The 27,244-nt window shown below is 46.1% G+C and overlaps 2 protein-coding genes across 2 annotated transcripts; both read right to left on the bottom strand.

Annotated features, from left to right (window-relative positions):
- Positions 1–17,156: 17,156 nt before the first annotated feature.
- LOC119333620 (putative cellulose synthase A catalytic subunit 11 [UDP-forming]) lies at positions 17,157–20,190 on the bottom strand. Its single transcript, XM_037606461.1, has 6 exons — positions 19,498–20,190; positions 19,284–19,421; positions 19,063–19,191; positions 18,733–18,972; positions 18,202–18,648; positions 17,157–18,119 (listed from the first exon to the last, which is right to left on the bottom strand). The coding sequence occupies exons 1-6, from the start codon at positions 20,188–20,190 to the stop codon at positions 17,157–17,159; spliced, it is 2,610 nt and encodes an 869-aa protein (XP_037462358.1).
- Positions 20,191–21,803: 1,613 nt separating this feature from the next.
- On the bottom strand, positions 21,804–26,872 carry LOC119331663 (transcription factor HY5-like). The gene is made up of 4 exons (XM_037604820.1): positions 26,691–26,872; positions 26,326–26,518; positions 22,375–22,531; positions 21,804–22,068 (listed from the first exon to the last, which is right to left on the bottom strand). The coding sequence occupies exons 1-4, from the start codon at positions 26,764–26,766 to the stop codon at positions 22,000–22,002; spliced, it is 495 nt and encodes a 164-aa protein (XP_037460717.1). The 5' UTR covers positions 26,767–26,872; the 3' UTR covers positions 21,804–21,999.
- Between the last annotated feature and the right edge of the window lie 372 nt (positions 26,873–27,244).

Raw genomic sequence — 27,244 nt, 5'->3', positions numbered from 1 at the left:
ATTCTACGGTGGGTGAACAAATTACTGTTGAGCAATTGACAGAATTGAGCATAGTTATGAGAATATCTAGGCATGATCATGTATATAGGCATCACGTCCGTGACAAGTAGATCGAAACAATTCTGCATCTACTACTATTACTCCACTCATCGACCGCTATCCAGCATGCATCTAGAGTATTAAGTTAAAAACAGAGTAACGCCTTAAGCAAGATGACATGATGTAGAGAGATAAATTCATGCAATATGAAATAAACCCCATCTTGTTATCCTCGATGGCAACGATGCAATACATGCCTTGTTGCCCCTTCTGTCACTGGGTAAGGACACCGCAAGATCGAACCCAAAGCTAAGCACTTCTCCCATGGCAAGAACTAGCAATCTAGTTGGCCAAACCAAATGGATAATTCGAAGAGACTTGCAAAGATAACCAATCATACATAAAAGAATTCAGAGAAGATTCAAATATTATTCATAGATAGACTTGATCATAAACCCACAATTCATCGATCTCAAAAAACACACCGCAAAAAGAAGATTACATCGAATAGATCTCCACAAGAGAGGGGGAGAACTTTGTATTGAGATTCAAAGAGAGAGAAGAAGCCATCTAGCTACTAACTATGGACCCGAAGGTCTGAGGTAAACTACTCACACTTCATCGGAGGGGCTATGATGATGTAGAAGCCCTCCGTGATGACGGCCCTCTTTCGGCGGAGCTCCGAAACAGGCCCCAAGATGGGATTTCGTGGATACAGAAAGTTGCGGCGGTGGAATTAGGTTTTTGGCTCCTGTCCTGATCGTTTGGGGGTACGTGTGTATATATAGGAGGAAGAAGTACGCCGGAGGAGCAACGAGGGGCCCACGAGGCAGGGGGCGCCCCCCACCCTCGTGACCGCCTCTTTTGTTCCTTGGAGCAGGGTCCAAGTCTCCTGGATCACGTTCGATGAGAAAATCACATTCACGAAGATTTTATTCCATTTGGACTCTGTTTGATATTCCGTTTCTTCGAAACACTGAAATAGGCAAAAAACAGCAATTCTGGGTTGGGCCTCCGGTTAATAGGTTAGTCCCAAAAATAATATAAAAGTGGAAAATAAAGCCCAATATAGTCCAAAACAGTAGATAATATAGCATGGAGCAATCAAAAATTATAGATACGTTGGAGACGTATCATCAACATTTTCTTAAACTTGCACATGTCATCCGCATCATGATAATAACATTTAATATGTTTAAAATTGTTGTTGCATTAAATTGCTAATGCATATGGGGATTTACCGGAATTGTTGTTTGATGTTTCCGGCCCCATTTAAATTGCTTAGTTTGTGTAGTTTTCTTATGCTTCACCCTATTGCCATGTTTAACAACATTTAATATTGTTGGGTACATAAACGAGAGGGAACTAAATAATACATGTGGTGTTCCGTCAATATGCAACTCGTTGCATATTGAGCTCCACTTAATTTGTAGTTTTGTTTGTGCACTTTGCCATGCCATGCTTCAGTAAACCGGACATGCATCATCCTTGGTTGTGCATCATGCCATGTTTATGTGTTGGTTGTTTAGTATGTTGTTTGCTTCTTTCCGGTGTTGCTTCTTCGGGTTAGTTCCGATAATGTCGTGTTTGTGAGGATCCGTTCGACTACGTCTGTTTGTCTTCTTCGTGGACTCGTTCTTCTTCCTTGCGGGATTTCAGGCAAGATGACCATACCCTCGAAATCACTTCTATCTTTGCTTGCTAGTTCCTCGCTCTTTTGCTATGCCTATGCTGCGATACCTACCACTTGCTTTATCATGCCTCCCATATTGCCATGTCAAACCTCTAACCCACCTTGTCCTAGCAAACCGTTGTTTGGCTATGTTACCGCTTTGCTCAGCCCCTCTTATAGCGTTGTTAGTTGCAGGTGAAGATTGGAGCTTGTTCCATGTTTGGAACATGGATATTTGTTGGGATATCACAATATATCTTATTTAATTAATGCACCTATATACTTGGTAAAGGGTGGAAGGCTCGGCCTCATGCCTGGTGTTTTGTTCCACTCTTGCCGCCCTAGTTTCCGTCATACCGGTGTTATATTCCTTGATTTTGCGTTCCTTACACGGTTGGGTTATAATGGGAACCCCTTGACAGTTCGCCTTGAATAAAACTCCTCCAGCAAGGCCCAACATTGGTTTTACCATTTGCCACCTAGCATTTTATTTCCCTTGGGTTCTGCAGACTCAAGGGCCATCTTTATTTAAACCCCCGGGCCAGTGCTCCTCTAAGTGTTGGTCCAACCTGTCAGCTGCCGGTGGCCACCAGGGGCAACTCTGGGCTGGCCTACCGGAACCTTGGACAATCCGGTGTGCCCTAAGAACGAGATATGTGCAGCTCCTATCGGGATTTGTCGGAACATTCGGGTGGCTTTGCTGGTCTTGTTTTACCATTGTCGAAATGTCTTGTAACCGGGATTCCGAGCCTGATCGGGTCTTCCTGGGAGAAGAAATATCCTTCGTTGACCGTGAGAGCTTGTGATGGGCTAAGTTGGGACACCCCTGTAGGGATTTGAACTTTCGAAAGCCGTGCCCGTGGTTATGGGCAGATGGGAATTTGTTAATGTCCAGTTGTAGAAAACCTGAAGCTTAACCTAAATTAAAATGCATCAACCATGTGTGTAGCCGTGATGGTCTCTTCTCGGCGGAGTCCGGGAAGTGAACACGGTGTTGGAGTTATGCTTGAACGTAGGTTGTTCTAGGATCACTTCTTAATCATAGTTTATCGACCGTGCCTTGCCTTCTCTTCTCGCTCTCATTTGCGTATGTTAGCCACCATATATGCTAGTGCTTGCTGCAGCTCCACCTCATACCTTTTACCCTTCCTATAAGCTTAAATAGTCTTGATCGCGAGGGTGTGAGATTGCTGAGCCCCCGTGACTCACAGTTTCCTTCCAAAACCAATTTGCAGGTGCCGATGAAACCGTGCAGGTGACGGCGTGATGCAACCGAGCTCAAGGAGGAGCTCGATGAAGATCGTGTTCGTTATGGTGTTTCCGTTTCCAGTTGATCAGTAGTGGAGCCCAGTTGGGACAATCGAGGATCTGTGTAGCATTTGGGGTAGTCTTCTCTTATTTTGGTTCCGTAGTCGGGCCTTGATTGTATCTGGATGATGTAATGCTTTATTCATGTATTGTGTGAAGTGGCGATTGTAAGCCAACTATGTACCTCTTATTCCCTTATTCATTACATGGGTTGTCATGAAGATTACCTCACTTGCGACATTGCTTTCAATGTGGTTATGCCTCTAAGTCATGCTTCGACACGTAGGAGATATAGCCGCATCGAGGGCGTTACAAGTTGGTAATCAGAGCCGTCCTAGACTTAGGAGCCCCCTGCTTGATCGAATTGCTGGCGTTGTTGAGTCTAGAAAAATGTTTTGAGTAATTTAGGATTATATATATCGGAGAGTAGGATTCTTTTTACTCCTCAGTCCCGTCGTCGCTCTGGTGAGGCATCCTGACGTAGAATTTTGACTCTTCTCTTCTCAAATTTCACTAAAAAAATTTAGGATCACGCGGGTATCTTGGAATCATTCCGATGGTTTTGTGATGAGAACATTGTTCTTCGTGCCTCCTGACATTTAGGGGTTGTGGTAGTGTCTCGGGGAGTTGAGCTCTGAGGTGTTGTCGTCACAATTTTATCGTTGCAGTTCTAGAATACCTGAGTTTCGCCAACATCGAAGATCTCTTTTATGCAGTTGTTGGTGAGATAACCTCGACGCCACCCAGTACTGGGGCGGGAGTTCGGGAGTATTGCCATAAATCGTATAACGGATGCTTTTCAAAGGTTGAGGTAAATGATTTCCGAAGGTTTCTTGGTCATGTGTTGAAGGATGGATACAGCTGGATGTAGGATTTGTTAGTTTTGGGTGAGATATTATGCTTCCCCTGTATCCCCAACACCTGATTGCATAACCGGAAAATTTCGGGAGTTTATAAGTGGGAATTCAAGTAGCTCTTAGGATATCTTTCCGACAGGTGTATGATATGAGATTGGGGTTCGACTTCTAGTGGTCCGCCTATCCACGGTTGGTTTTACAGTGGTCTCGTTGTGTCTTAAAGAGTCCTTGGCTATGCTGACTCAGGGACGCTTCGTATGTCATGTGCACTGCCTTGTACATGATGGTGCTGTACGATCGAGCCCGTGCAGGCCCCACCACGAAAACTTTGGACGAAATCTCTATCATATGTTTGTTCCAGCTTATTCAGTAAGCCAATCCTTTGTTTTGTTTTGAGTTGTGGTATTCGAGTTGCTTCGAAGTCAAGTGCTGATTCCATAACTTTCCTAAGCGGTGTTCTCATGTTCCTATGTGAATACCAATCCTTCATGATAATCGAGATTGTCATGTCATTCCTTTGAACCGGTGTGTTTCTCTTCAAGTGGATCCGATCATTTTAAACACCTGCAGGTTCAATTCTAAGTTCTCTCAACGGTGCTCGTTTCATCCGCCCCAAGTTGCCTTTGTTTTCCCGCCCACCCACCCTTTTTCTTCAAGGTTTCAGATTTCCTAATCAACTATCCATCTTATTGATGTGAAGTCTCTCCATTCCTTTCAGTCAATGTTCTTACCCGGTGATTCTCGTGAAGATGCTCTACAAGTTCATCATTCTTCGTTCTTTTTCTTCTCCGGTGGATTCAATTCAAGCTTTGTCGATCATATATTTTCCTCATTTAAAATGTTTTCTCATGCCGATGCACCTCTTTATCATTCACCTTTCACTATTCATTTGTCCCGGAGTCTTCAAGTTATCTCGAAGATTCGTGTTTCCACTTTGCTTTCATTCAAGCTCTCTCGAGGATGTTATCTCATTCAAGCCATTTAAATCAACCGGTGCAATCTCCCTTAAAAGTAATCGCTCAATGGTGTTTTTCTCTTGAGTGGGCCCTAACCCACAGGTCTTTATCCAGGATCTTACCTGACTCTTCTAATTTTCCCGGAGTTACTCTCAATTCATTTCAAAGTTTGACGTAAGAATAAATTATTAGCAGTCATATGCCTTTTCTCCAAGATCTTTCAAATCCTATTCATTGTTGATTCAACCTTTGTATTCTTCGTCATCCCGGAGTATCTCAACAATTCATGGTGGTCTTTCTCGTCGTCATTCTCAACATTTGAAGACCGAAGAAGAGTTTTCCTCCATATCTTGCTCCATTCTCTTCAAGATTCATGGTGCTAGCCTTATGACATCCTCTCATAATTGTTTTGATTGTGAGAATTCTTTTCACCCTTCCGGAGCAATTCAGGAGTCTTTTCAGTTAGATTCTCCAGAGCCCATCACCTCGGAAGTATTCATTCTCAGTTTTCAGCCCTCTTTCTCTAAATCTTACCGGTGCATCATTCAATATTCTCTAATCAGCCCGTGATCTCTTCGTTTCAGTTGTATCTAAATCCCCTCAAGTATCATCTTCATTTATTTACTAATTCTTCCCGGTGTTTTCATGTTTTATTTGTTCTTTTTCAATTCTTACGGTGGCTCTTCCAAGATTCTTCTTCCTTCGTTTATCTTATCAATTCATTCGTTCTTTCCAAGTCTACCAGTGGATCGTTGAAGACCTTCTCAAGTTTGTGCTATATCTATCTTAATCCTTTCTACGAGAATAAGTAGTATGCCAAATTCATTGTTTGTCATCAATTTAATTGGTGAAGGATACGCATAACATAATTCTTACTCTTGTTTCATCCAAATGTTTTAATTCATGTTTTTCCGGAGTGGTTCATCATATCACATTCTCGGTTTGAGATGTTTTATCTTTTCTTCTGGTGTTCCAAGTTTCCACTTTATCTCATCGCGAAGCTCCCTCTAAATCATCGCAAGGCTTCACCTTGTGTTTTCAACTTCTCTTTCCTTTTGTTTTATCATCCTTTTGCTACCGGAGTTCTTCATGGAGGCTCTACATGATGGTTCATAAAGGATTTAATTCCTTCTCGAAGTTTTCATCGAGATTCTTTTCTAAGGGGCTCAAGCATTCTTCATCTTGCAATCCGGAGTGCAATTCTTTCTACTGTATCATTGGAGGTGGTATTATGTCATTCTTGATCATTTGAGTTCATGTTTCAGGATTCACATGTTGTTAAGAATGAGGTATTTTAAATCCATCAACCTCTTCGTTGGAGTTATCTTGTGTCATATTTCACCTAAAGCCTTCCCTAAGGATTGTTGCTATTTATGTTGCTTATAGACGACCCTAGTTCTTCATTTATCCTCCCGGTGAAATAAGTTTCTCGTCTTCTTGTTGATATCAATCCAATCTATCATTTCCGTCAGTGGCAGAATTTCACCTCAGTTTTGAGATGTTTTCCATAAGCCCACAACAAGCTTACTCTTTTCGTTGTTGGTTTTCCAACAACTCCGTTCGACCTCTCTCCTAAGGATGCCTTTTCAAGCTCAATTGTGACAGAAGTTGGCATTTTCTTCTCCATTCTTTTATTTCAATTATCTATCTTCTATTTGTTCCTTCCGGAGGCATTGTGATGTTTCTCTCTTCAACCCATCTTCTTGTTTTGTCAGGATCGTGTTTTTTTCGTGCTTACCCATTTAACCGGAGTGTTGTGCCCTCTGCTCAAGTTCTTTTCATCTTATCAAGTTTCATATCACTTTTCAACTGGAGTGCTGCCCAAATTTGTTCTCCCTTGTTCCTCTTTTCTAACGGAGTGTTTTCAACTTCGTTCATCTCCGTTGTATTCTTTTCTCGAAATGGCTTAACCTTTTCAAGGTTCTTTGGTTTCACTCATTTGTCAAAGAAGCAACTTAGTTTTACCTCTTCTCTGTCTCTTCCGTTTTCCCTCCGATCTCGGGACGAGATCCTCTTGTAGTGGTGGAGTGTTGTGACGCCCCAAGACCGGAGCTTCAGATGTCTTCCAGGGTTTCTGGGTTTTGTTGTGTGATTTGTTTCGTCTGTTGCATTCATCTTTGCATCGTGTGCATTGCATCATGTCATCATGCCATCATGTCATTTCTTTTTCTTAACTCAACTAAGTAAATTGCATGGATCTTCGGTCCATTTAAACCGAGGGAATTCACATGGTGATTCTCTTTATAACATATCCTCCCGATATTAGGGAGCTGTTATAATTTTTTTCCATTCTTTTGGAATTCACCTTAACACACTTGCAATTTAATTCCCACGCCTTTTTCCCACTGCAAGTTTGGTCCTCAAACTTTTCCCATATTTTTTTCTTTCATCGCTTTCCTGATCTCCACAAAAATTCCGAACATTTTTGGACTCTCCAAAAATGTTTTTCTAATTCAAACTTATTTGAATCACATTCAAATGTGTTTGAATGCAATCCTTTCAAGCGGTGCCAAATGCATTTCCTCGGAACGAACTCATTTTTATGAGTCCGGGAGATTTAACCGCATGCCCAAATTATTTCTCTAACCCCTCCTTTTCTTTTCTTTCTTATCTTGTTTTGTTTTATTTTTTTTTTCTTTAGAGTGAGAGGGAAAGAGAGCCTAACCGGCCTCTGGGGCCTAACCCACCTCGCAGCCATGCTCTCCTCAGCCCACCAAGGCCCATCCAGCGCCGGCCCACTCCCTAACCTAACCCTAGCAAGCCTTTGCTCGATCTCCTCCCTCTCTGCCCGACCCCCATCTCCCTCGAGCGCCGCCACCAGTCTTCCCGAACCCCCCTCGCTCCCTTCCTCCTTTCACCAGTGCCTCCTCACCATCTCCCTCGATTCCTTCCCGATGCCCATCTCTCTCCCCGCTCGATCTCTTCCTCCTTCGTTCCCGCACGCGCTCGCAGCGGCAGGAGCCCGATCCCCTCGCTTTTCCTCCCCTCGTCTCCCTCTCCTCTCGTCCGCCTCGAGCCAGGGGAGGAGCCCCAGCGCCCAATCCCCTCCAAGCCGCCGGCGACGACCGAGCCTCCCCCGGCGCGCCCCTGCATCGAGCAGCCAGAGCTGTGTCGTCGGATCCCGTCCGATGCTTCCATGGATCCCGCAGAACTAGGCCGCGGCCCCGCACCATCTCGTGGACCGTGCCCGCGCCACCGCTTCTCCGCCTCGCCCAGAGCTCCATGTCCGCCGGCCACCGCTGCCGCTGCCGACCTCCGCTGCACCAAGTCCATCCAGCCGCTGCTGCATGTGCCCTTGCCTCTACCGCGCCTCCTTCTTCTTCTTCTTCTGCTGCCGTGCAGGCCACCGCAGTACCGCCCCAACCTCCATGGCCAGCGCCATGAACTGCGGCTCGTTGTACCGGCTTCCGAACCGCAAGACCAAGTACATCCACCGACCTGAGCGTTCCCTGGACACGTCAAGGTCGACTCCATCGCAAAGAACGACTACATGTTTGACCCTGGATATCGGATTGCAAAACGCCAAGTACCCCTTTCAGTTCGGCAAGACCAGCAAGTTTGTCTTCACTGAACATTCACACGACCGCAACCGGGACCTTGTTCCGCTATGTTTTGGACACGCCGAGTTCCTCGAAGGCACCGATGCCTAGTATGTCTCAAGACCCGGATCGACAAGCACCACGACGTCCGGAGCCCTCAGATCCGTCAAGTTCGTCTACCCTCGTGTGTATCACTACCGTCGCCCCGAAGACGTTGGAGTCATCAAGTACCTCCCTGAGCGAACGTGTACGACTACAGTCGGTGTGCATTTTTGTCAAGTCCGACTACGACAAACGACTACACGATGGGACGCCAAGTACCACTACACCCGGAGACCTCGAACCCATCAAGTCTGACAACGATTGTGTACAACTACCCACGACGTGCATGTTGCCAAGTACCCTCTCCGGATCGTCATGTTCGACTACCGATAAACTTGTACCACTACCGTCGCCGAGATTGAGAGAACCTTTACCGTCGACCCTAGAGCATGAGAGAATGACTACTTCCACTACGAAAGTCCCGAGAACGTCTACTTCCCCTTCTCCGCTTTGAACCTGATCCATTCTGATAATGCACGCTCCGAAAGGTATAACCGTCGTGGACGAATGTTGCGTGATGTATGAGTTGCATCCTTTGTCTGCACCATGTCTGTAGTGTCTCTCGCTTCCATGCCATCGACTCATGGGACACCTGGTATCCGGGAGTGCCCCACCATCTTTTGCATGCATCCGCACACTTCCTTTTGCACCGGCATCGCAAACGAGTACCGGAACCGGAACGTTGCCGTGGCACCGTTAGCGTTATCGTTGTCGTGGCACCTCCTTTTCTTTCCACCACGGTGACAAATGCTTCATAATGCTCTTGTCAACATTTTCTTAAACTTGCATAAAACTTGCACATGTCATCCACATCATGATAATAACATTTAATATGTTTAAAATTGTTGTTGCATTAAATTGCTAATGCACATGGGGATTTACCGGAATTGTTGTTTGATGTTTCCGGCCCCATTTAAATTGCTTAGATTGTGTAGTTTTCTTATGCTTCACCCTCTTGCCATGTTTAACAACATTTAATATTGTTGGGTACATAAACGAGAGGGAACCAAATAAGACATGTGGTGTTCCGTCAATATGCAACTCGTTGCATATTGAGCTCCACTTAATTTGTAGTTTTGTTTGTGCACTTTTCCATGCCATGCTTCATTAAGCCGGACATGCATCATTCTTGGTTGTGCATCATGCCATGTTTATGTGTTGGTTGTTTAGTATGTTGTTTGCTTCTTTCCGGTGTTGCTTCTTTGAGTTAGTTCCGATAACGTCACGTTTGTGAGGATCCGTTCGACTACGTCCGTTTGTCTTCTTCGTGGACTCGTTCTTCTTCCTTGCGGGATTTTAGGCAAGATGACCATACCCTCGAAATCACTTCTATCTTTGCTTGCTAGTTGCTCGCTCTTTTGCTATGCCTATGCTGCGATACCTACCACTTGCTTTATCATGCCTCCCATATTGCCATGTCAAACCTCTAACCCACCTTATCCTAGCAAACCGTTGTTTGGATGTGTTATCGCTTTGCTCAGCCCCTCTTATAGCGTTGTTAGTTGCGGGTGAAGATTGGAGCTTGTTCCATGTTTGGAACATGGATATTTGTTGGGATATCACAATATCTCTTATTTAATTAATGCACCTATATACTTGGTAAAGGGTGGAAGGCTCGACCTTATGCCTGGTGTTTTGTTCCACTCTTGCCGCCCTAGTTTCCGTCATACCTGTGTTATGTTCCTTGATTTTGCGTTCCTTACACGGTTGGGTTATAATGGGAACCCCTTGACAGTTCGCCTTGAATAAAACTCCTCCAGCAAGGCCCAACATTGGTTTTACCATTTGCCACCTAGCCTTTTCTTTCCCTTGGGTTCTGCAGACTCAAGGGTCATCTTTATTTAAACCCCCGGGCCAGTGCTCCTCTGAGTGTTGGTCCAACCTGTCAGCTGCCGGTGGCCACCAGGGGCAACTCTGGGCTGGCCTACCGGAACCTTGGACAATCCGGTGTGCCCTGAGAACGAGATATGTGCAGCTCCTATCGGGATTTGTCGGCACATTCGGGTGGCTTTGCTGGTCTTGTTTTACCATTGTCGAAATGTCTTGTAACCGGGATTCTGAGCCTGATCGGGTCTTCCTGGGAGAAGGAATATCCTTCGTTGACCGTGAGAGCTTGTGATGGGCTAAGTTGGAACACCCCTGCAGGGATTTGAACTTTCGAAAGCCGTGCCCGCGGTTATGGGCAGATGGAAATTTGTTGATGTCCGGTTGTAGAAAACCTGAAGCTTAACCTAAATTAAAATGCATCAACCGTGTATGTAGCCGTGATGGTCTCTTCTCGGCGGAGTCCGGGAAGTGAACACGGTGTTGGAATTATGCTTGAACGTAGGTTGTTCTAGGATCACTTCTTGATCATAGTTTATCGACCGTGCCTTGCCTTCTCTTCTCGCTCTCATTTTGCGTATGTTAGCCACCATATATGCTAGTGCTTGTTGCAGCTCCACCTCATACCTTTTACCCTTCCTATAAGCTTAAATAGTCTTGATCGCGAGGGTGTGAGATTGCTGAGTCCCCGTGACTCACAGTTTCCTTCCAAAACCAGTTTGCAGGTGCCGATGAAACCGTGAGGTGACGCAACTGAGCTCAAGGAGGAGCTCGATGAAGATCGTGTTTATTATGTTGTTTCTGTTTCCAGTTGATCAGTAGTGAGCCCAGTTGGGACGGTCGGGGAACTGTGTAGCATTTGGGGTAGTCTTCTCTTATTTTGGTTCTGTAGTCGGACCTTGATTGTATCTGGATGATGTAATGCTTTATTCATGTATTGTGTGAAGTGGCGATTGTAAGCCAACTATGTACCTCTTATTCCCTTATTCATTACATGGATTGTTGTGAAGATTACCTCACTTGCGACATTGCTTTCAATGCGGTTATGCCTCTAAGTCCTGCTTCGACACGTGGGAGATATAGCCGCATCGAGGGCGTTACACACTGAGTTTGTGTAATCGGTCTCACCGAGATTACGTTATGCCCTAACCCTAACCATATCGGTCCTACCGAGTTGCATGTCGGTCCCACCGAAAATCCTAATGGTCACTAGATTTGCTGAATCGGCCCGACCGAGTTTATCAATTCGGTCCCACCGAGATTGGCAAGTTGTGTGTAACGGTTAGATTTTGTGTGGAGGCTATATATACCCCTCCACCTCCTCTTCATTCATGGAGAGAGCCATCAGAACGAACCTACACTTCCAACTTACCTTTTCTGAGAGAGAACCACCTACACTTGTGTTGAGGCCAAGATATTTCATTCTTACCATATGAATATTGATCTCTAGCCTTCCCAAGTTGCTTTCCACTCAAATCTTCTTTCCACCAAATCCATATCCTGTGAGAGAGAGTTGAGTGTTGGGGAGACTATCATTTGAAGCACAAGAGCAAGGAGTTCATCATCAACACACCATTTGTTACTTCTTGGAGAGTGGTGTCTCCTAGATTAGCTAGGTGTCGCTTGGGAGCCTCCTACAAGATTGCGGAGTTGAACCAAGGAGTTTGTAAGGGCAAGGAGATCGCCTACTTCATGAAGATCTACCCTAGTGAGGCAAGTCCTTCGTGGGCGACAGCCATGGTGGGATAGACAAGGTTGCTTCTTCGTGGACCCTTCGTGGGTGGAGCCCTCCATGGACTCGCGCAGCCGTTACCCTTCGTGGGTTGAAGTCTCCATCAACATGGATGTACGATAGCACCACCTATCGGAACCACGACAAAAACATCGGTGTCTCCTATTGCGTTTGAATCTTCCAAACCCTTCCCTTTACATTCTTGCAAGTTGCATGCTTTACTTTCCGCTGCTCATATACTCTTTGCATGCTTGCTTGAATTGTGTTAAGATTGCTTGACTTGTCCAAAGTTACTAAAATCTGCCAAGAACTAAAATTGGGAAAAGGATAAGTTTTATTTGGTCTAGTCTAATCACCCCCCTCTAGACATATCTTCGATCCTATAGAGAGGGAAAGAGGGGCCGCGCGCCCCTCCCCTAGTCCTATTCCGACTCCCCTTGGGGGGGGGCACCTCCTGGCTGCTACCCTCTCTCTTCCCTAAGGCCCATTACTTCCCTGGGGGGTTTCGGTAACCCCTCCGGCACTCCAGTTTTATCCGAAACCATCCGGAACACTCCCCGTGTCCGAATAACATGGTTCAATATATCAATCTTTATGTCTCGACCGTTTCGAGATTCCTCGCCATGTCTGTGATCTCATCTGAGACTCCAAACAACCTTCAGTACATCAAATCACATAACTCATAATACAAATCGTCATCGAACGTTAAGCGTGCGGACCCTACGGGTTCGAGAACTATGTAGACATGACCGAGACACATCTCCGGTCAATAACCAATAGCGGAACCTGGATGCTCATATCGGTTCCTACATATTCTACGAAGATCTTTGTCGGTCAAATCGCATAATAACATACGTTGTTCCCTTTGTCATCGGTATGTTACTTGCCCGAGATTCGGTTGTCGGTATCATCATACTAGTTCAATCTCGTCACCGGCAAGTCTCTTTACTCGTTCCGTAATGCATCATCCCGCAACTAACTCATTAGTCACATTGCTTGCAAGGCTTATGGTGATGTGCATTATCGAGAGGGCCCAGAGATACCTCTCCGATAATCGGAGTGACAAATCATAATCTCGATCTATGCCAACTCAACAAACACCATCGGAGACACCTGTAGAGCATCTTTATAATCACCCAGTTACGTTGTGACGTTTGATAGCACACTAAGTGTTCCTCTAGTATTCGGGAGTTGCATAATCTCATAGTCATAGGAACATGTATAAGTCATGAAGAAAGCAAAAGCAATAAACTAAACGATCATAGTGCTAAGCTAACGGATGGGTCTAGTCCATCACATCATTCTCTAATGATGTGATCCTGTTCATCAAATGACAACAAATGTCCATGGCTAGGAAACTTAACCATCTTTGATTAACGAGCTAGTCAAGTAGAGGCATACTAGGGACACTCTATTTGTCTATGTATTCACACATGTACTAAATTTCTGGTTAATACAATTCTAGCATGAATAATAAACATTTATCATGATACAAAATATAAATAACAACTTTATTATTGCCTCTAGGGCATATTTCCTTCAAATATAATAGCATGGAACAATAACAAATTATAGATACGTTGGATACGTATCATCGACTGATAAAGATCTTCGTAGAATATGTAGGAACCAATATGGGCATCCAGGTCCCGCTATTGGTCATTGACCGGAGAAGCATCTCGGTCATGTCTACAACATTCTCGAACCCGTAGGGTTCGCACGCTTAACGTTCATTGATGATATAGTATTATATGAGTTATGTATGTTGGTGACCGAATGTTGTTCGGAGTCCCGGATGAGATCACAGACATGACGAGGAGCTCCGAAATGGTCTGGAGGTAAAGATTGATATATAGGATAATGTCCGGATGGGTTCCGGAATTCACTCGAAGGGTTTCGGATGTTTCTAGAAATGTTCTGGTGCAAGGACACTTTGGTTGGGCCAAGGGGTAAGGCCCACGGGGCTTTAGGTCGCTGCAAAAGGAAGTTTTGGGGAGGTTAGGGAGCAGACAGCAGGGACCCTGGTGTCTGGCCCTGGGCCAAACGCCGAGAATGATCAATAAATGAATATCCGGTGTGGTTGAATTGACAACTCAACTGCTAATACTTGCGAATATCTAGCCCCATCTTGTTAAATGATGCAACTCTTCACAAATCAATAAGAAAAAGGGAGTTCCTTATATGATTATTTTTTAAACCCTTTGAGGAAACAAGAATTTTTAGGGAACACACAATAGGGAGCTCCTTCGGCGCTTCAGGCCCCAGGGAAGCTCCATGGGGCCCACACGCCAACGCTAGTGGGCCGGTCCACGTAGATTTCACAGTTTATTTCCCCTCGTTCGCTAGATCACATTTTGAAAAAGAAGAAGAAAAAACCTGATAAAATTTGGAGAAAAAAATCATGAAATTTTAAAAGCCCATAGATTTTGAAAAAATTGTGAATTTTCAAAAAAGTTCATCAAATTTAATAGAAAACTCGTGGATTTTGAAAAGGTTCATCAAATTTGGAAAAACAATGGGCGAACTAAAAAAATCATCATTTTGAAAAAAAAGAAATAGCATAGAATTTGGAAAAAAGTTCATCAATTTTGGAAAAGTTCATTAATTGTTTTTAAAAGCACATGAGAATTAAAAAAATCATCAAACTTAATTGTGCACTTTGGAAAAAAAATAAAAGAAAATAAACATAAAAAAAGAAAGAAATAAAAACAAAAACCTGTCCATAAAAAATTGACGATGAAAAAAGAATAAAAACTCAATTGGAGAAAGTATAAAAGGTGAAAAGGAAATTTTCATTACAATGTGTCATTTGCTTGGTTGGTTAGTTCGAGTTAAACATAAGGAGGAGGTCGTCGGTTCAAATTTCAACCGCAGACCCTTTTTTGCGTATTAAACCACAAAAAAAGTGGAATTATCTGGTTCAGCGCGCAAAGGAAAGGGTGTGCACCGGTTTACCAAATGGCCTATAATCTGCGCGTGGAGCGCTAAATAGGAAATACCCAGAAAACAACCCTCTCTTCATGTACAATTTTTATTTGGGATCAACTGGATCTCAACGGGCTAAGATATAACGAAGTCAGTCAAGTGACAAAACTTATAAAAAAGAAGAAACAAAAAATTTACACGGATATTCATGTAAGATCTTATGAATAAGATTGCGTATTAAACCACAAAAAAAGTGGAATTATCTGGTTCAGCGCGAAAAGGAAAGGGTGTGCGCCGGTTTACCAAATGGCCTATAATCTGCGCGTGGAGCGCTAAATAGGAAATACCCAGAAAACAACCCTCTCTTCATGTACAATTTTTATTTGGGATCAACTGGATCTCAGCGGACTGAGATATAACGAAGTCAGTCAAGTGACAAAACTTATAAAAAAGAAGAAACAAAAAATTTACACGGATATTCATGTAAGATCTTATGAATATAGCATCGTCTAAAAATTCATTAAGTTCGTTGACTGAGATTTAGCAATCTTATTTTTATTTCTGAGCTGCCTCAAAAGATGGGCTGCTGCATGGCCGATGGTGCTGACGGCCCATAGTACGTCTGCGTGTTCACCCACATCAGCGACAGAATGGAGACGAAGAGCACCGACCAGAGCACGGCGATGGTCGGCGCCCGTTCCCGCCGCGATAGGAGCCCCCTGAGGAATCCCTGCAGATGCGCCACCACCCACACGGCGAACACCAGCTTCCAGCCCAGCGGGGCCCACGACTCGTGCCCGTGGTCCATCCCGTACGACACTGCCACCACTACGCCGGTGAGGTTGCCCAGCAGCACGCTGATCGGCGGCACTAGTAGGTTCGTCCACACCACCGACCAAATGTAATAATTCTTCATGAAATTTCAGCTCATCTGGAGTTGTGCAGAATAGGTATCTCTGATGTAGATTTTTCAGGTCCAAAATTCTAGCTGCCGGCAATCTCACTTTTCATGTAAATCTTGCAAATTAAGAGAGAAAATGCATTAGAATTGCACCACAAGGTATTATATTGATAAAAAATGTTATAAATAATAATAGGAAAACATGATGCAAAATGAACGTATCAGACGACGATCTTCTCCAAGGCTTAGTGGGTGCTATCCTACGATGGGACAATGGTGAGATAATTGTTGTAGGCAACAGGAAGAATGATCAATTGGTGCTTGGACGCTCTTACGACAGAGGTGACTCTTTGCTTCGAACTCTTATTTGTTCCAACCGCCAAAGGAAGCGGGGGATGGTATAAGTTGCAACACTAATTTTCGATAATTTCTATCATATGGCATGTGAAATTACTCAAACTCATTTTAAGCATTGGCCCAAAGAATCTATGTTGTTTCCCATGAGTTGGCTAGGGCTCGTTTTGCTTGTCGTTTCCTATGAGGTGGCTAGGATGGCTAGGGGTTCGTTTTGCTTGTTGTTTCCTTTGAGTTGGCTAGGTGTCCATTTTGGTCTGAGCAGATCTAAGATGTACCCACATATCTAGCCCCATCTTGTTAAATGATATAACTCTTCACAAATCAATAAGAAAAAGGGAGTTCTTTATATAAAAAACTTAAAAAAAAATCCTTTGAGAGAACAACATTTTTTAGGGAACAGAAAATAGTGAGCTCCTATTCCGCGCTTCAGGTGCTAGGGAAGCTCCCTAGGGCCCACACGCCAACGCTGGTGGGCCGGTCCATGTAGATTTCACATTTTATTTCCCCTGGTTCACTAGATCACATTTTCAAAAAGAAGAAGAAAAAAGGGATAATATTTGAAAAAATGGAAAAATCATGAATTTTAAAAAGTTCATGGATTTTGAAAAAAAATATGAATTTAGAAAAAAGTGGAATGGTCTGGTTCAGCGCACAATGGAAAGGGCGTGCGCCGGTTTGCCAAATGGTCTATAATCTGGGCGTGGAGCGCTAGATAGGAAACACCCATAAAACAACCCTTTCTACATGTACAATTTTTATTTGGGTGCAACTGGATCTCAGTTGACTGAGACGTAACAAAATTCGTCAAGTGACAAAACTTATAAAAAAAGAAATAAATAATTACACAAACATTTGTGTAAGATCTCATGAATATAGCATCGGTTAAGAATTCATTAAGTCCGTCGACTGAGATTGAGCAATCCCGTTTTTATTTCTGATCTCCCTCAAAAGATGGGCTGGTGCGTGGCCGATGGTGCCGACGGCCCATAGTACGTCTGCGTGTTCACCCACATCAGCGACAGAATGGAGACGAAGAGCACCGACCAGAGCACGGCGATGGTCGGCGCCCGTTCCCGCCGCGAGAGGAGCCCCCTGAGGAACCCCTGCAGATGCGCCACCACCCACGCGGCGAACACCAGCTTCCAGCCTAGCGGGCCCCAGGACTCGTGCCCGTGGTCCATCCCGTACGACACTGCCACCACCACGCCGGCGAGGTTGCCCAGCAGCACGCTGATCGGCGGCACCAGCAGGTTCGTCCACAGCACCGACCGCATCGAGTCCGGCATCATCTCCTCCTCGTCATCGTCCTCGGACGGCTGACCGGACACCGCCGGCGCCGCCGCCGTGTCCGTCGAGAAGCCGACGTCGATGCCAGTGCACGCCCTGAGGATGCCCTGGAAGACAGCGGCGAGGCCCGCCGATGTGCCGATCACCACCCAGAGCTTCTCGGCTCGCCACCACGCCCGCAGCGACACGCCGCTCCACTTCAGCTCGAGTGCCACGGACGCGATCACCGAGGACAGCAGCAGGACGAGCAGGAACCCGTCGTAGTCGTCCACGTCGTCGGGGAATATGAACTTGCCGGTGAGGAGGCAGACGGCCGAGAGCGCGCAGTAGACGGTGAGCGGGATGGAGGTGAGCGGGTAGGCGACGCAGTTCACGTAGGCCAGCCGCTGCAGGGGCCTCATGCTGCCGCCGCCGGCCCAGACGGGGCAGTGCCGGCTCAGCAGGATCCCCATGGCCGCCGACGCCCGCCGCGACGCGCCGGCGAGCATGTCCGAGGGGCTGGCCCCCGCGTAACTCCTGAACGCGGGTCGCGCCGGCACGCAGTACGCCGACGCCCACCCGCGCGCGTGCATCCTGAATCCCGTCGCCAGGCCGGCGCCGGCGCCGTAAATCCATCCGACCTGCACGAGGACATCAACGTCAGATCTCAGATCTCGACGGCACGCGTGTCTGCACGCCAAAGAAACTAGCCATTGTCACTACCTCTTTGCCCCATCTCGTCCGCTCCTCGTACGCGCAGCTGACGACGTGGATGGCCTCCTTGAGGAGAGGAGTGGGTGCAACTGCCATGGCCGCCGCCGCCGGCCCTTTCTCTTTGAACGCCGAGGCGATGAACAATGTGGAATGGCCGAAGTGGCGCTGCAGCGCGGCGTGGTACGAGAGCAGCCTCCGCCTCCTCGCACCCACTGTTTCCTCATCGTCGTCTGCAGAGTCCAGCAAGGGCACGACGGACCTGTTCCTCCTCAGCCTCAGCTTTCGCCTCTCGCTGCCCCCGAAACAGCACCACCTCCGACGGCCGGTCTCCAGGTCGTCGGCGTCGTCGGCCTCAGCCGCCGCCGGCTCGAACCCGTACAGCGCCTTCCGGTTGAAGCAGCACCCGGAGCCGACGTAGACCGGGCCTTGAATGCCGTCCAAGCATTTCATGTCGATCTGACGAACCGAATGAACGTTAGCGTGATCGGTCGAGCAGATGAACCGAATCGGCGGCACAGATGGCGGGCAAGTGAAGTGAACTCGATTCTTTACATCGAAGAAGACGGAGTCGCGCTCGCGGCTCCCCCACCGACCTCCCTCGTCGTCGGCCGCCGAGACGGCGGGCCGCAGAGGGAACTGGACGAAGCACGTCCTGTTGCCAGCCTCCGGGTCCATGAGGAAGCACATGGCCTCCCTCAGGGCTCCGCTGTTGTTGACGTAGTGGTCGTAGTCCAGGTTGAGCACGTAGGCGCCATTTGTCAGCACGGCGGACACCCGGAGCTGTCACTCAGAAAAACCAGGTCAGAGAAGAGAGAAGCACTGCAACTCACGGAACAAATCGTTAGAAAATTGAAGTACGGCCGCACGGACCAATGCGTTCATGGCGCCGGCTTTCTTGTGGTGCTGGAAGCCCGGCTTCTTCTCCCGCGACACGTAGAAGAGCCGGGGGAGCTCCACCCCCTCGGCGTCGCGATCATCGGCGGAGTGCCCCAGGAGGACCTGTCGGACGATCAGCTCAAAACGTAAGTTCTAAAGAATGAGCCAAAAACGTCGTTGGATTATTCGAGACACGGCGGTGCAGCAAGTAGGACCTGTATCATGGCGGGGTGGTCTCTCGAGTTGTTCCCGGGCCACGGCGTGCCGTCGGACATGAGCCATCCTTCCTCCGGCACCTTGCTCGTCTTGGCAGCGAGGTAGTTCATCCTCACCTTGAACTCCTCGTACTCCCTCTGCATGCACGCGCGCCACCTTGAACTTCAGATCACACCTCCGATCGATCAATCTGTTACACGATTATATATATACCTTCATGGCGCGGCGCTCCTTGACGAAGGACGGCGCGACCTTGTCCCGGAGGTAGTCGACGTTCCGCGCGAAGTAGGGCTCGGGCGCCCGCGGCTCCACCCCGTGGCGGCGGCAGAAGGGGACCCACCTCCGCGCGAGCCGCGCCGTCTCGAAGAGCGCCTCGAAGAGCAGCATGTCGGCGCCGTCGTCTGACACGTAGCACGCGAGCCTGCCGGCGGGGTAGTCGGCCGCGAGCACGGACAGCACCGCGTTGGCCGTGGCCAGGGGCGGCTCCCTGCTCGCGTCCGCCGCGCTCACGAACACGTCCACGCCCGCCATCCGCCTCCCGCCGCCAGAGCAGTCGTCCTTGTCGAGCCTGTGGAGGTGCGTGGCGCGGGTGGCCGGGGAGAGCTTGGGCAGCTGCGCGGCCAGCCACGAGAGCGCGAGCCAGGCCTCGCAGGCGACGGCCGTGAGCCACAGCCCGTAGGCGTCGGGCACCGGGTGGGTGACGCGGTACCGGAGGAAGAGCGCCAGGAGGGCGGCGCGGAGCGCGACGGCCGCGCGGTACAGGCTGAGCTGCGCGGACGGGACGGGCGCCTTGCTGCTGAGCGGCTCCGGCGGCGGCCGGCCGTCGCCGCCGCCGCGGGCTGCGCTCGCGCGGAGGCCACGCTCCGGGGTGTTCGGAGGCGCCTCGTGGAGGCTCCACTCGTCCATCTCAGAGGGAGCCGGGTGACCTCGGACGTGCGGGAAACCGTCGTCTCACGCTGACAAACATAATAGCCTTGGATGCTACGACCAAGAGAGCTATTTATACGTAGTATACTACTATGAAAGATCGAGTGGATTCCTTTTGTCCCCGTCGACGAGTCCAGTCGTGCGCATTCCGTCCCACCTCCCACGTATGTGGGTGCGAGGAGATGCCGTGCGTAATTCACACGGTGATCGCGAGGCGGTCTGGGCGAAAGAAACAACGGCATGGTGCGGGGCGGATCGACGCTTGTGGCAACAACGGACAAGTGGCTGTCTAGGAAGGATGAGCTTATCCTTAGCTGAGGGATCAGGAGAAGCAGTCAAGCGCCCGCCGCCTGCTTGTTGCACTAAACTACTGTATTAACTGAACACTAAGCTAACACGTGGATCGATTGACAATGAAGTAAGATATACACATAGATCCATAATTCCACAGATTATAGTGCAGACGTACGCAGCTTCAAGAGCACAATTGCCTCGCTCTTGAAGGGAACGTCGCCTCCCCGCAAATGAAATAATAACCAATCTTCCCGCACAAAAAGAATAATCCATATTAATGAGACACCTAAGCATCGTATATGTGCTTTCATTCCTTTTCCAAAAAAAAATATGTGGTTTCATCTATGGTGAACCAGGGATACCACCACTGATTCCCCCCCCCCCCTTCCCCGCGCCCCCCTAACATCCCACGTGAACCATCGGCGCTGCCATAGACAACATCATCATGACGAGATGGATCGAGGAAAGCTATTCCCTTTATGTACATCGCCGCTATGATCAAGACGTGTGCCACCGGAGACAAATCTATTTTACACTATGCCACCATCGCCGAGCGTTGAAACTATATCTATATTTGGTAAACCGAAGCCTCCCTCCGTCTCAAAATAAGTGTCTTAACTTTGTACTAAGGTTGAGACACTTATTTTGAGACAGAGGGAGTATTTGATTATTTAATTGGTTGAACATCAATTTTTCCAAGACCATATTTAATTACATAATTTAAACACTAAATTTGCACCATTTTTTCTGGTTTTGTGCAAGTTGAATTGATGCCACATTCATTTTTCTTCTTCTTAATATTGAATTATTTAAGTTTTATTTGTGCAGGTTTTAGACTTGTATCCAGACGCACATGTCAAGCACCAAAGTTGCACCTTTCCATTTTGCCATTTTTGTTTGGCCAGCAGATCAGGATCATACGCCTTCTTTTTAAAATTGCTACCTACTCATTTCAGTTTTAAATTTAGCAATTCTCAGTCAACCAAACCGTACGGCCACAGACCATGTTTTGTTATTGGTTTTTGTGCCCGTGTCAACGATTCATAGCTACTACGTACGTGTGCTCTGATGGTACAAGAAACTTAAATCAGTTGCATTTGCACCTTGAACAATTCGCATCCCTACTAGTGGGAGCACGGTACACAGTTTACATACATGTGTGCATACATCAGTACATACAATACTCAACCTTCATCAATACATACAAGTCTGACGTGTGTACATGCGGCAGGGACCGGTCCTTCACAGTACATTATATGGTGCCGGCCGGCTCCCCTCGCTCATTTGAGACTAAGCAATTTCAGTCTAAAATGCATAGTATATTGCATAGGCGTAGTATATCTTTTAGGCGCTTTAATTATGTCCATCTAATTAAACAACACACTAAGCTAATCACAGGAACTGTCACCATTTCAGCAACTTCCTTATTACATTTCACAATTAAGTACGTACGTAGCACTCAGACGTCACACGGGCACGGCGGTACTATTGGCTCTAGCTATCCCCGCCGGCACCGCGACTGCCACCCGGTCCTCTCCTGTTACCGGTGGTGTTTTTCAGTATCTGCAAACGGGAGATTGGTCAGACTATGAAGGCATCTCCCGCTTAACAAGCTATATATAGCTCTACAAGATCATGTTATTAACTAGTAACTGATATAGTTAATGAGAGGTGGCGTAATATCGACTAATCTCAAGTACGTATGCCTCGAACATACTCTTCCTGTTTCTAATACGGACCACATACAGATGTATATAGACTTAATTTAAAATGTAGATTCATTCATTTTGCTACGTATGTAGTTCTATTAAAATTTCTAAAAGGTTTATATTTAGGAACAGAGGGAGTATATGATTCTCGGTTACATACCTGTCTAAGCATTTGGTTCTCGTTCTGCAGCGTGGAGAGCCTCTCCTCGAGCTCTGAGTTTCTTGTCTCCAAGTCCTTCACCTTCGCCTCCAGCTCGCCCATGTACGCCTTCTTCCTCTCCCGTGCCTGTTGCGCCGACACCCGGTTCCTCAACAATCTAGATTGATTAGATTGTAGCGAGACCACATAGTTGTTAAGGGTAAATAAGAGTTAGCACACCTTTATTTCTTACGGTTAAGCTAGATAATAAAATACTCTTGCTCAGTCTATATGGATACTCCATGCTAAGATGTGATGAACGTTCGGTAGCTATTGCGACAGAGAACACATTTTCTAACAAACAAACAAACAAACAAGAGCAATGGTTGTCTGTTTTGTTTATCAAAAGCTCTAGTACTTCCTTTTTGCAGGTCATATATCTTTTGAGCTACGCGCTGAATGTATCTTGGGGAGATCTTCTTGCACATTGAAAATTATGTGGAAGACACCATAATTACTTCAAGCATAAGAGGAATGCAATAGGAAAATCTTGGCTCGAGGGCTTTGCAGAAGATAGCGTCAGCAACATGTGCAATTGCATACAGTGTCCCAGCTGATGCTAGATATGGGTGCTTTGGGGAAGAAGGAACCATCAAGAATGTGAGGAATTTTGCAAAGTTGTGATTGAGGTCTTTGGAGATGAGTGTTTGAGAGCACCCAATGCAGATGGCATTGTAAGGCTCGTGGAGATTGGTACATCAACATGGTTCCCGGGGATGTTTGGGTGCGTCGATTGCATGCACTGGAGATGAAAGAATTGTATGGTAGCATGGCATTGGCATGATCCAACGATCATACTTGAACTGTTGCATCACATGATTTATGAATTTGGCTTTGCTATTTGGGATTATTGGCTCTCACAATGAACTCAGTGCCCCGCAAAGATCTCTTCCATTTGCATGGCTTTCTACTAGAAATGCTCTACCTTGCAATTGTGTAGTCAATGGTTAATTACCAGTATGATATGGGCTACTAACTTATAGATGTCATCTATCCTTCATCGTCTACATTTGTGGACACAATTGCATACCCTCAAGGAAACACGAGAGCTCACTTTTCCAAGGCTCAAAAACCTTTGAGTAAGGAGGTTGTGAGAGCCTTTAGGGTGATTTTTCATGGATGTGATATTTTGGGACCAATAGACAATGTGATCATGCATTACACGATAATAGAGAATGAGATGGTCCAAGAGAACTTTGAGTATGATTACATGGGAACACATGGGAACATATGTGATCATGCATTACACGATAATAGAGACATATATGTGATCATGCATTACACGATAATAGAGACATATATTTTCATGGATGTGATTGTTTTAGGCTACCTCAAGAAAATCCGACAAAGCTAGGTTGCATGGCCAAACTAAAGTCAATAAGTATGTCAACTACAAGGATTGTCACATGCAAGACAAGCCATTAACACAATTTCTGAGATTTGTCTGTGCCTTCTAGATCTTATTTGTGGGGAACTTTGGATGTCTTCTACTAATTTAATTGCATGCGTAGACTTTGCCTAGTACTGGTACATTAGTGCACCAATAACATCTGATCGAGTCACTGCTTGATGGCACCAGGTTGACTAATATTATGAGGATCCACTAGATGGACTACATGAATTGGTCTGTGTTGGTTAATATTCAATCTATCTAACTAGATAGAGCAATGTTACAAGCTATTATGATTTACCATTCACCAACTTCTTTTGTAATGTTACATTCTCACGGCCTAGTGGAAATCTCGAAGAGCTTTAGAGCATGTCCTCAGAATGCCCCGTTCCTCGCCTCTTTTCCATGGCCAACACCACCATTTTCCCCATGATCCTCAAGTGTATCTCGATCAAAGAGAAAAAATAGAGATGTATGTATCACCGGAAGGTAACTGCGAGCCCGATTAGTACCTTGCAGGTCCTTCCATGAGTGTGAAAACTGATCAATGTCCATTATGCTGGGACAACCAACTCCCTAGATCTTGAGATGATAGACCCATCATGTCATTGTTATCCACTTACATATGCACCAATAGGATAGGCAATCGAGCTTGAATGAGATCCATTTTTGTAGTAAAATGACATACGGCAAGTCATGGTTATCGAAAGAACTAACTAATTGGCAAATGAGATGGTCAATGTGATAATATGATAATCATCCTTTTGGAACCTCCTATAGTGGACAGGAAACCTTTGGTGACAAGGATATCGGGGAGATCCAAACCATCACATCCAGCTAGAACATCTTTGACTTAATCATATTGGTGTGCAAGCCCATTGGCCTATCTGTAGCAATCTTGAAGTTCATGGCTTCCGACTTTGGCTCATCAGGGTGGCACAATGCTTGTGCCATTTACATATAAAGAATTTGGTGGACATGGCAAGGAAATATGGGCCTAAGAATCCCCCTCCCAGCGGGCAGCTAGAGAATTCTTTGCAGGGTTGCTCTACTTGGATTAAACTTAGGTCCTGTTTGGTTCATAAGTCCTAGGACTTTTTTTAGTCCCAACTTATAAGTCTCAAGTCCCTAAAAAGTCCCTACATGTTTGGTTCCTGGGACTTATAAGTCTCTATAAGACCATATTACAATTATAAGTCCCTGTAAGTCCCTCCTTGAGAGTAGTATTTCATAAGTCTCAAATGTTCACTTTAAGTCCCTATAAGTCCCTCCTGTTTGGTTTAGATGGGACTTATAGGGACTTATTTAAGTCCCTAGACCAATAAGTCCCTGTAAACAAACACCCTCTTACTTCCTACTAAAATGTGAGCTAAAAAGTTTGAAGTTACTATCAACATGTTGACTTAAACTTCTAACCTTCAAATTCTAGTTGTACTCTTATCAGTAATTTGAATTATTTAGTTCTCTTTTAATTGGTATTTCTGATGATACGTCCATTGTATAGAGTGGGTATTTTTATGTCACTGCTAAAAACCGTTTGATTTGAAAATTTCATGCAAGTGCAAGAGAATAAGAATGTATTGATTGGACAATTGAGAGTAGATTAACGAGAAGTACTCCCTATGTCTCTCAAAGAAGGCTTAAAACTTTTGTCTCAACTCAAATGCTGCAAAGATTGACCAAGTTTATAGGAGAAAATAGCAACAACTATGATTCTAAATCAACTGACTTGTAGTCACCCCTTCTTATATTCGACGTGAGGTGTGTAATGGTGTACACGCGTACCATCTATTCATGTTCAATAAAACAATGAATAATCTCAAATTCTAAGCAAGGTTGCCAAGATGGTGATCAGATCTGAGGTAAGCTTTCACTCGATAACCCTGGGCTGCAAAGTGCAGGATGTAGCTAGAAAGATGTACTTAATTCTATTGAAGGCGTAGCTACTTTTGAAAATGTATGATGATTTCTAGAACTTACATTTTGTAGAGTCTAGTGTGATGGAAAAATCGTTCATCATCTATGCAAACTATTATAGACATGAAAATTAAATAAAACTAATGGTTTATCTACAAGTAATTGTCTAAAATAAATCACCGCATATATGTCTTCGGACAAAGGTTGATCATAATCAATCCATATTATGATCAACTTTTCTCCCATTTCGCGCGTGCAAAAAAAATAAATCAACTTTTCCCCCAGGTCATATGGATCAGCTAATCTCAGGATTGCGTCCAGCATCCGTAAGCCTTGACCAACTTGTTACAAACGGCCGAAATGTTAAGAAACTACATGAAGAACTTCAGAACTTAACCTTTTTAATTAAATTATCGTCAATTCAGTTACTACGTTACACCGTGAAAGGCCGAGCCAGCTGCCCTGCACCGGCCGTCTATTGCTCGGCTACACTAGTGTACAGTATCGTTTTGAAAGGAAACACTAGCGTACGAATACGATCAATACTAGGGCGAGCTACGAACACGACACTGTAATCGTGGCACGTAGGAGAACCACATATATACCTTTTGAGTCGCCGGTGCTCCTTGTCGGCCGGGCTACGGCCGCGGCGGCGGGAAATGGCCTGCGCAGCGGCCGCCGACTGCGCGAGCTCCGACGAAGCCCCGGCCGCCGCCTGCCCCCTTCCCGAGGTCGACGGGCCTCCCTGGTACAGCCCGAACTCCGGCACCCTCCCTATGTCGTCGTCGCTGTCCATCCCTGCAAGCGCGCGCAAGTTCAGCTGGTCTCCGAAGTTCTCCAAACAGATTAGCATCTACAGCTAACTGGTCTCTCGCATGATATGTCTTCGCGGATCATGCATGCATGTACGAAATCTGTAGCCAGGGGTTTAATCGCGTGGATGCGTGCATGAGAGTGTGCAGGTACGTGCCTTCCTTGGAGCTGCTGGACGACCTGTCGCTGCTGGAAGGCGGCGAGCTCGTCGTTGTGGCCGTCTGATCTTGCATTTCTTCCCTCTCCTGCGCTCGTCCCGGGGAGGATCTTATCAGTGGTTGTGTGCACGTTTCTCTGTCTCCCCTCTGATTTGAGCTCTGATTGGCTGTTCCTTTGTTGGCTTGCTTGGAAGTACTTCTAGGCATGGCCAACCTGTTTGTTCCCGACGCCACTATGTGTTGTTGCAGGTTAACCCCTATCGTTTTCCGTATTTATTGCCCATGCCCTTCTTGTGTTGCATATAAGCCATCTGCCTTCATGTTATATTGTACCCCCTCCGTCCCAAAATAAGTGTCTTACCTTTAGTACAACTTTCAAAATAAATGTCTTAATTTTAGTACAACTTCCAAAATAAGTGTCTTAACTTTAGTAAAATTGTACTAAAGTTAAGACACTTATTTTGGGACGGAAGAAGTATTTGCTTAGGCTACTTTGGTGTTGTAGTGGATTATGGCAATTTGAATTTGAAGAGCCAAGCCAACATTTGTCTAT

The sequence above is a fragment of the Triticum dicoccoides genome, chromosome 7A, assembly GCF_002162155.2.
Source record: "Triticum dicoccoides isolate Atlit2015 ecotype Zavitan chromosome 7A, WEW_v2.0, whole genome shotgun sequence".
NCBI lineage: Eukaryota > Viridiplantae > Streptophyta > Magnoliopsida > Poales > Poaceae > Triticum > Triticum dicoccoides.
This window is presented reverse-complemented; position numbering and strand designations above follow the sequence as displayed.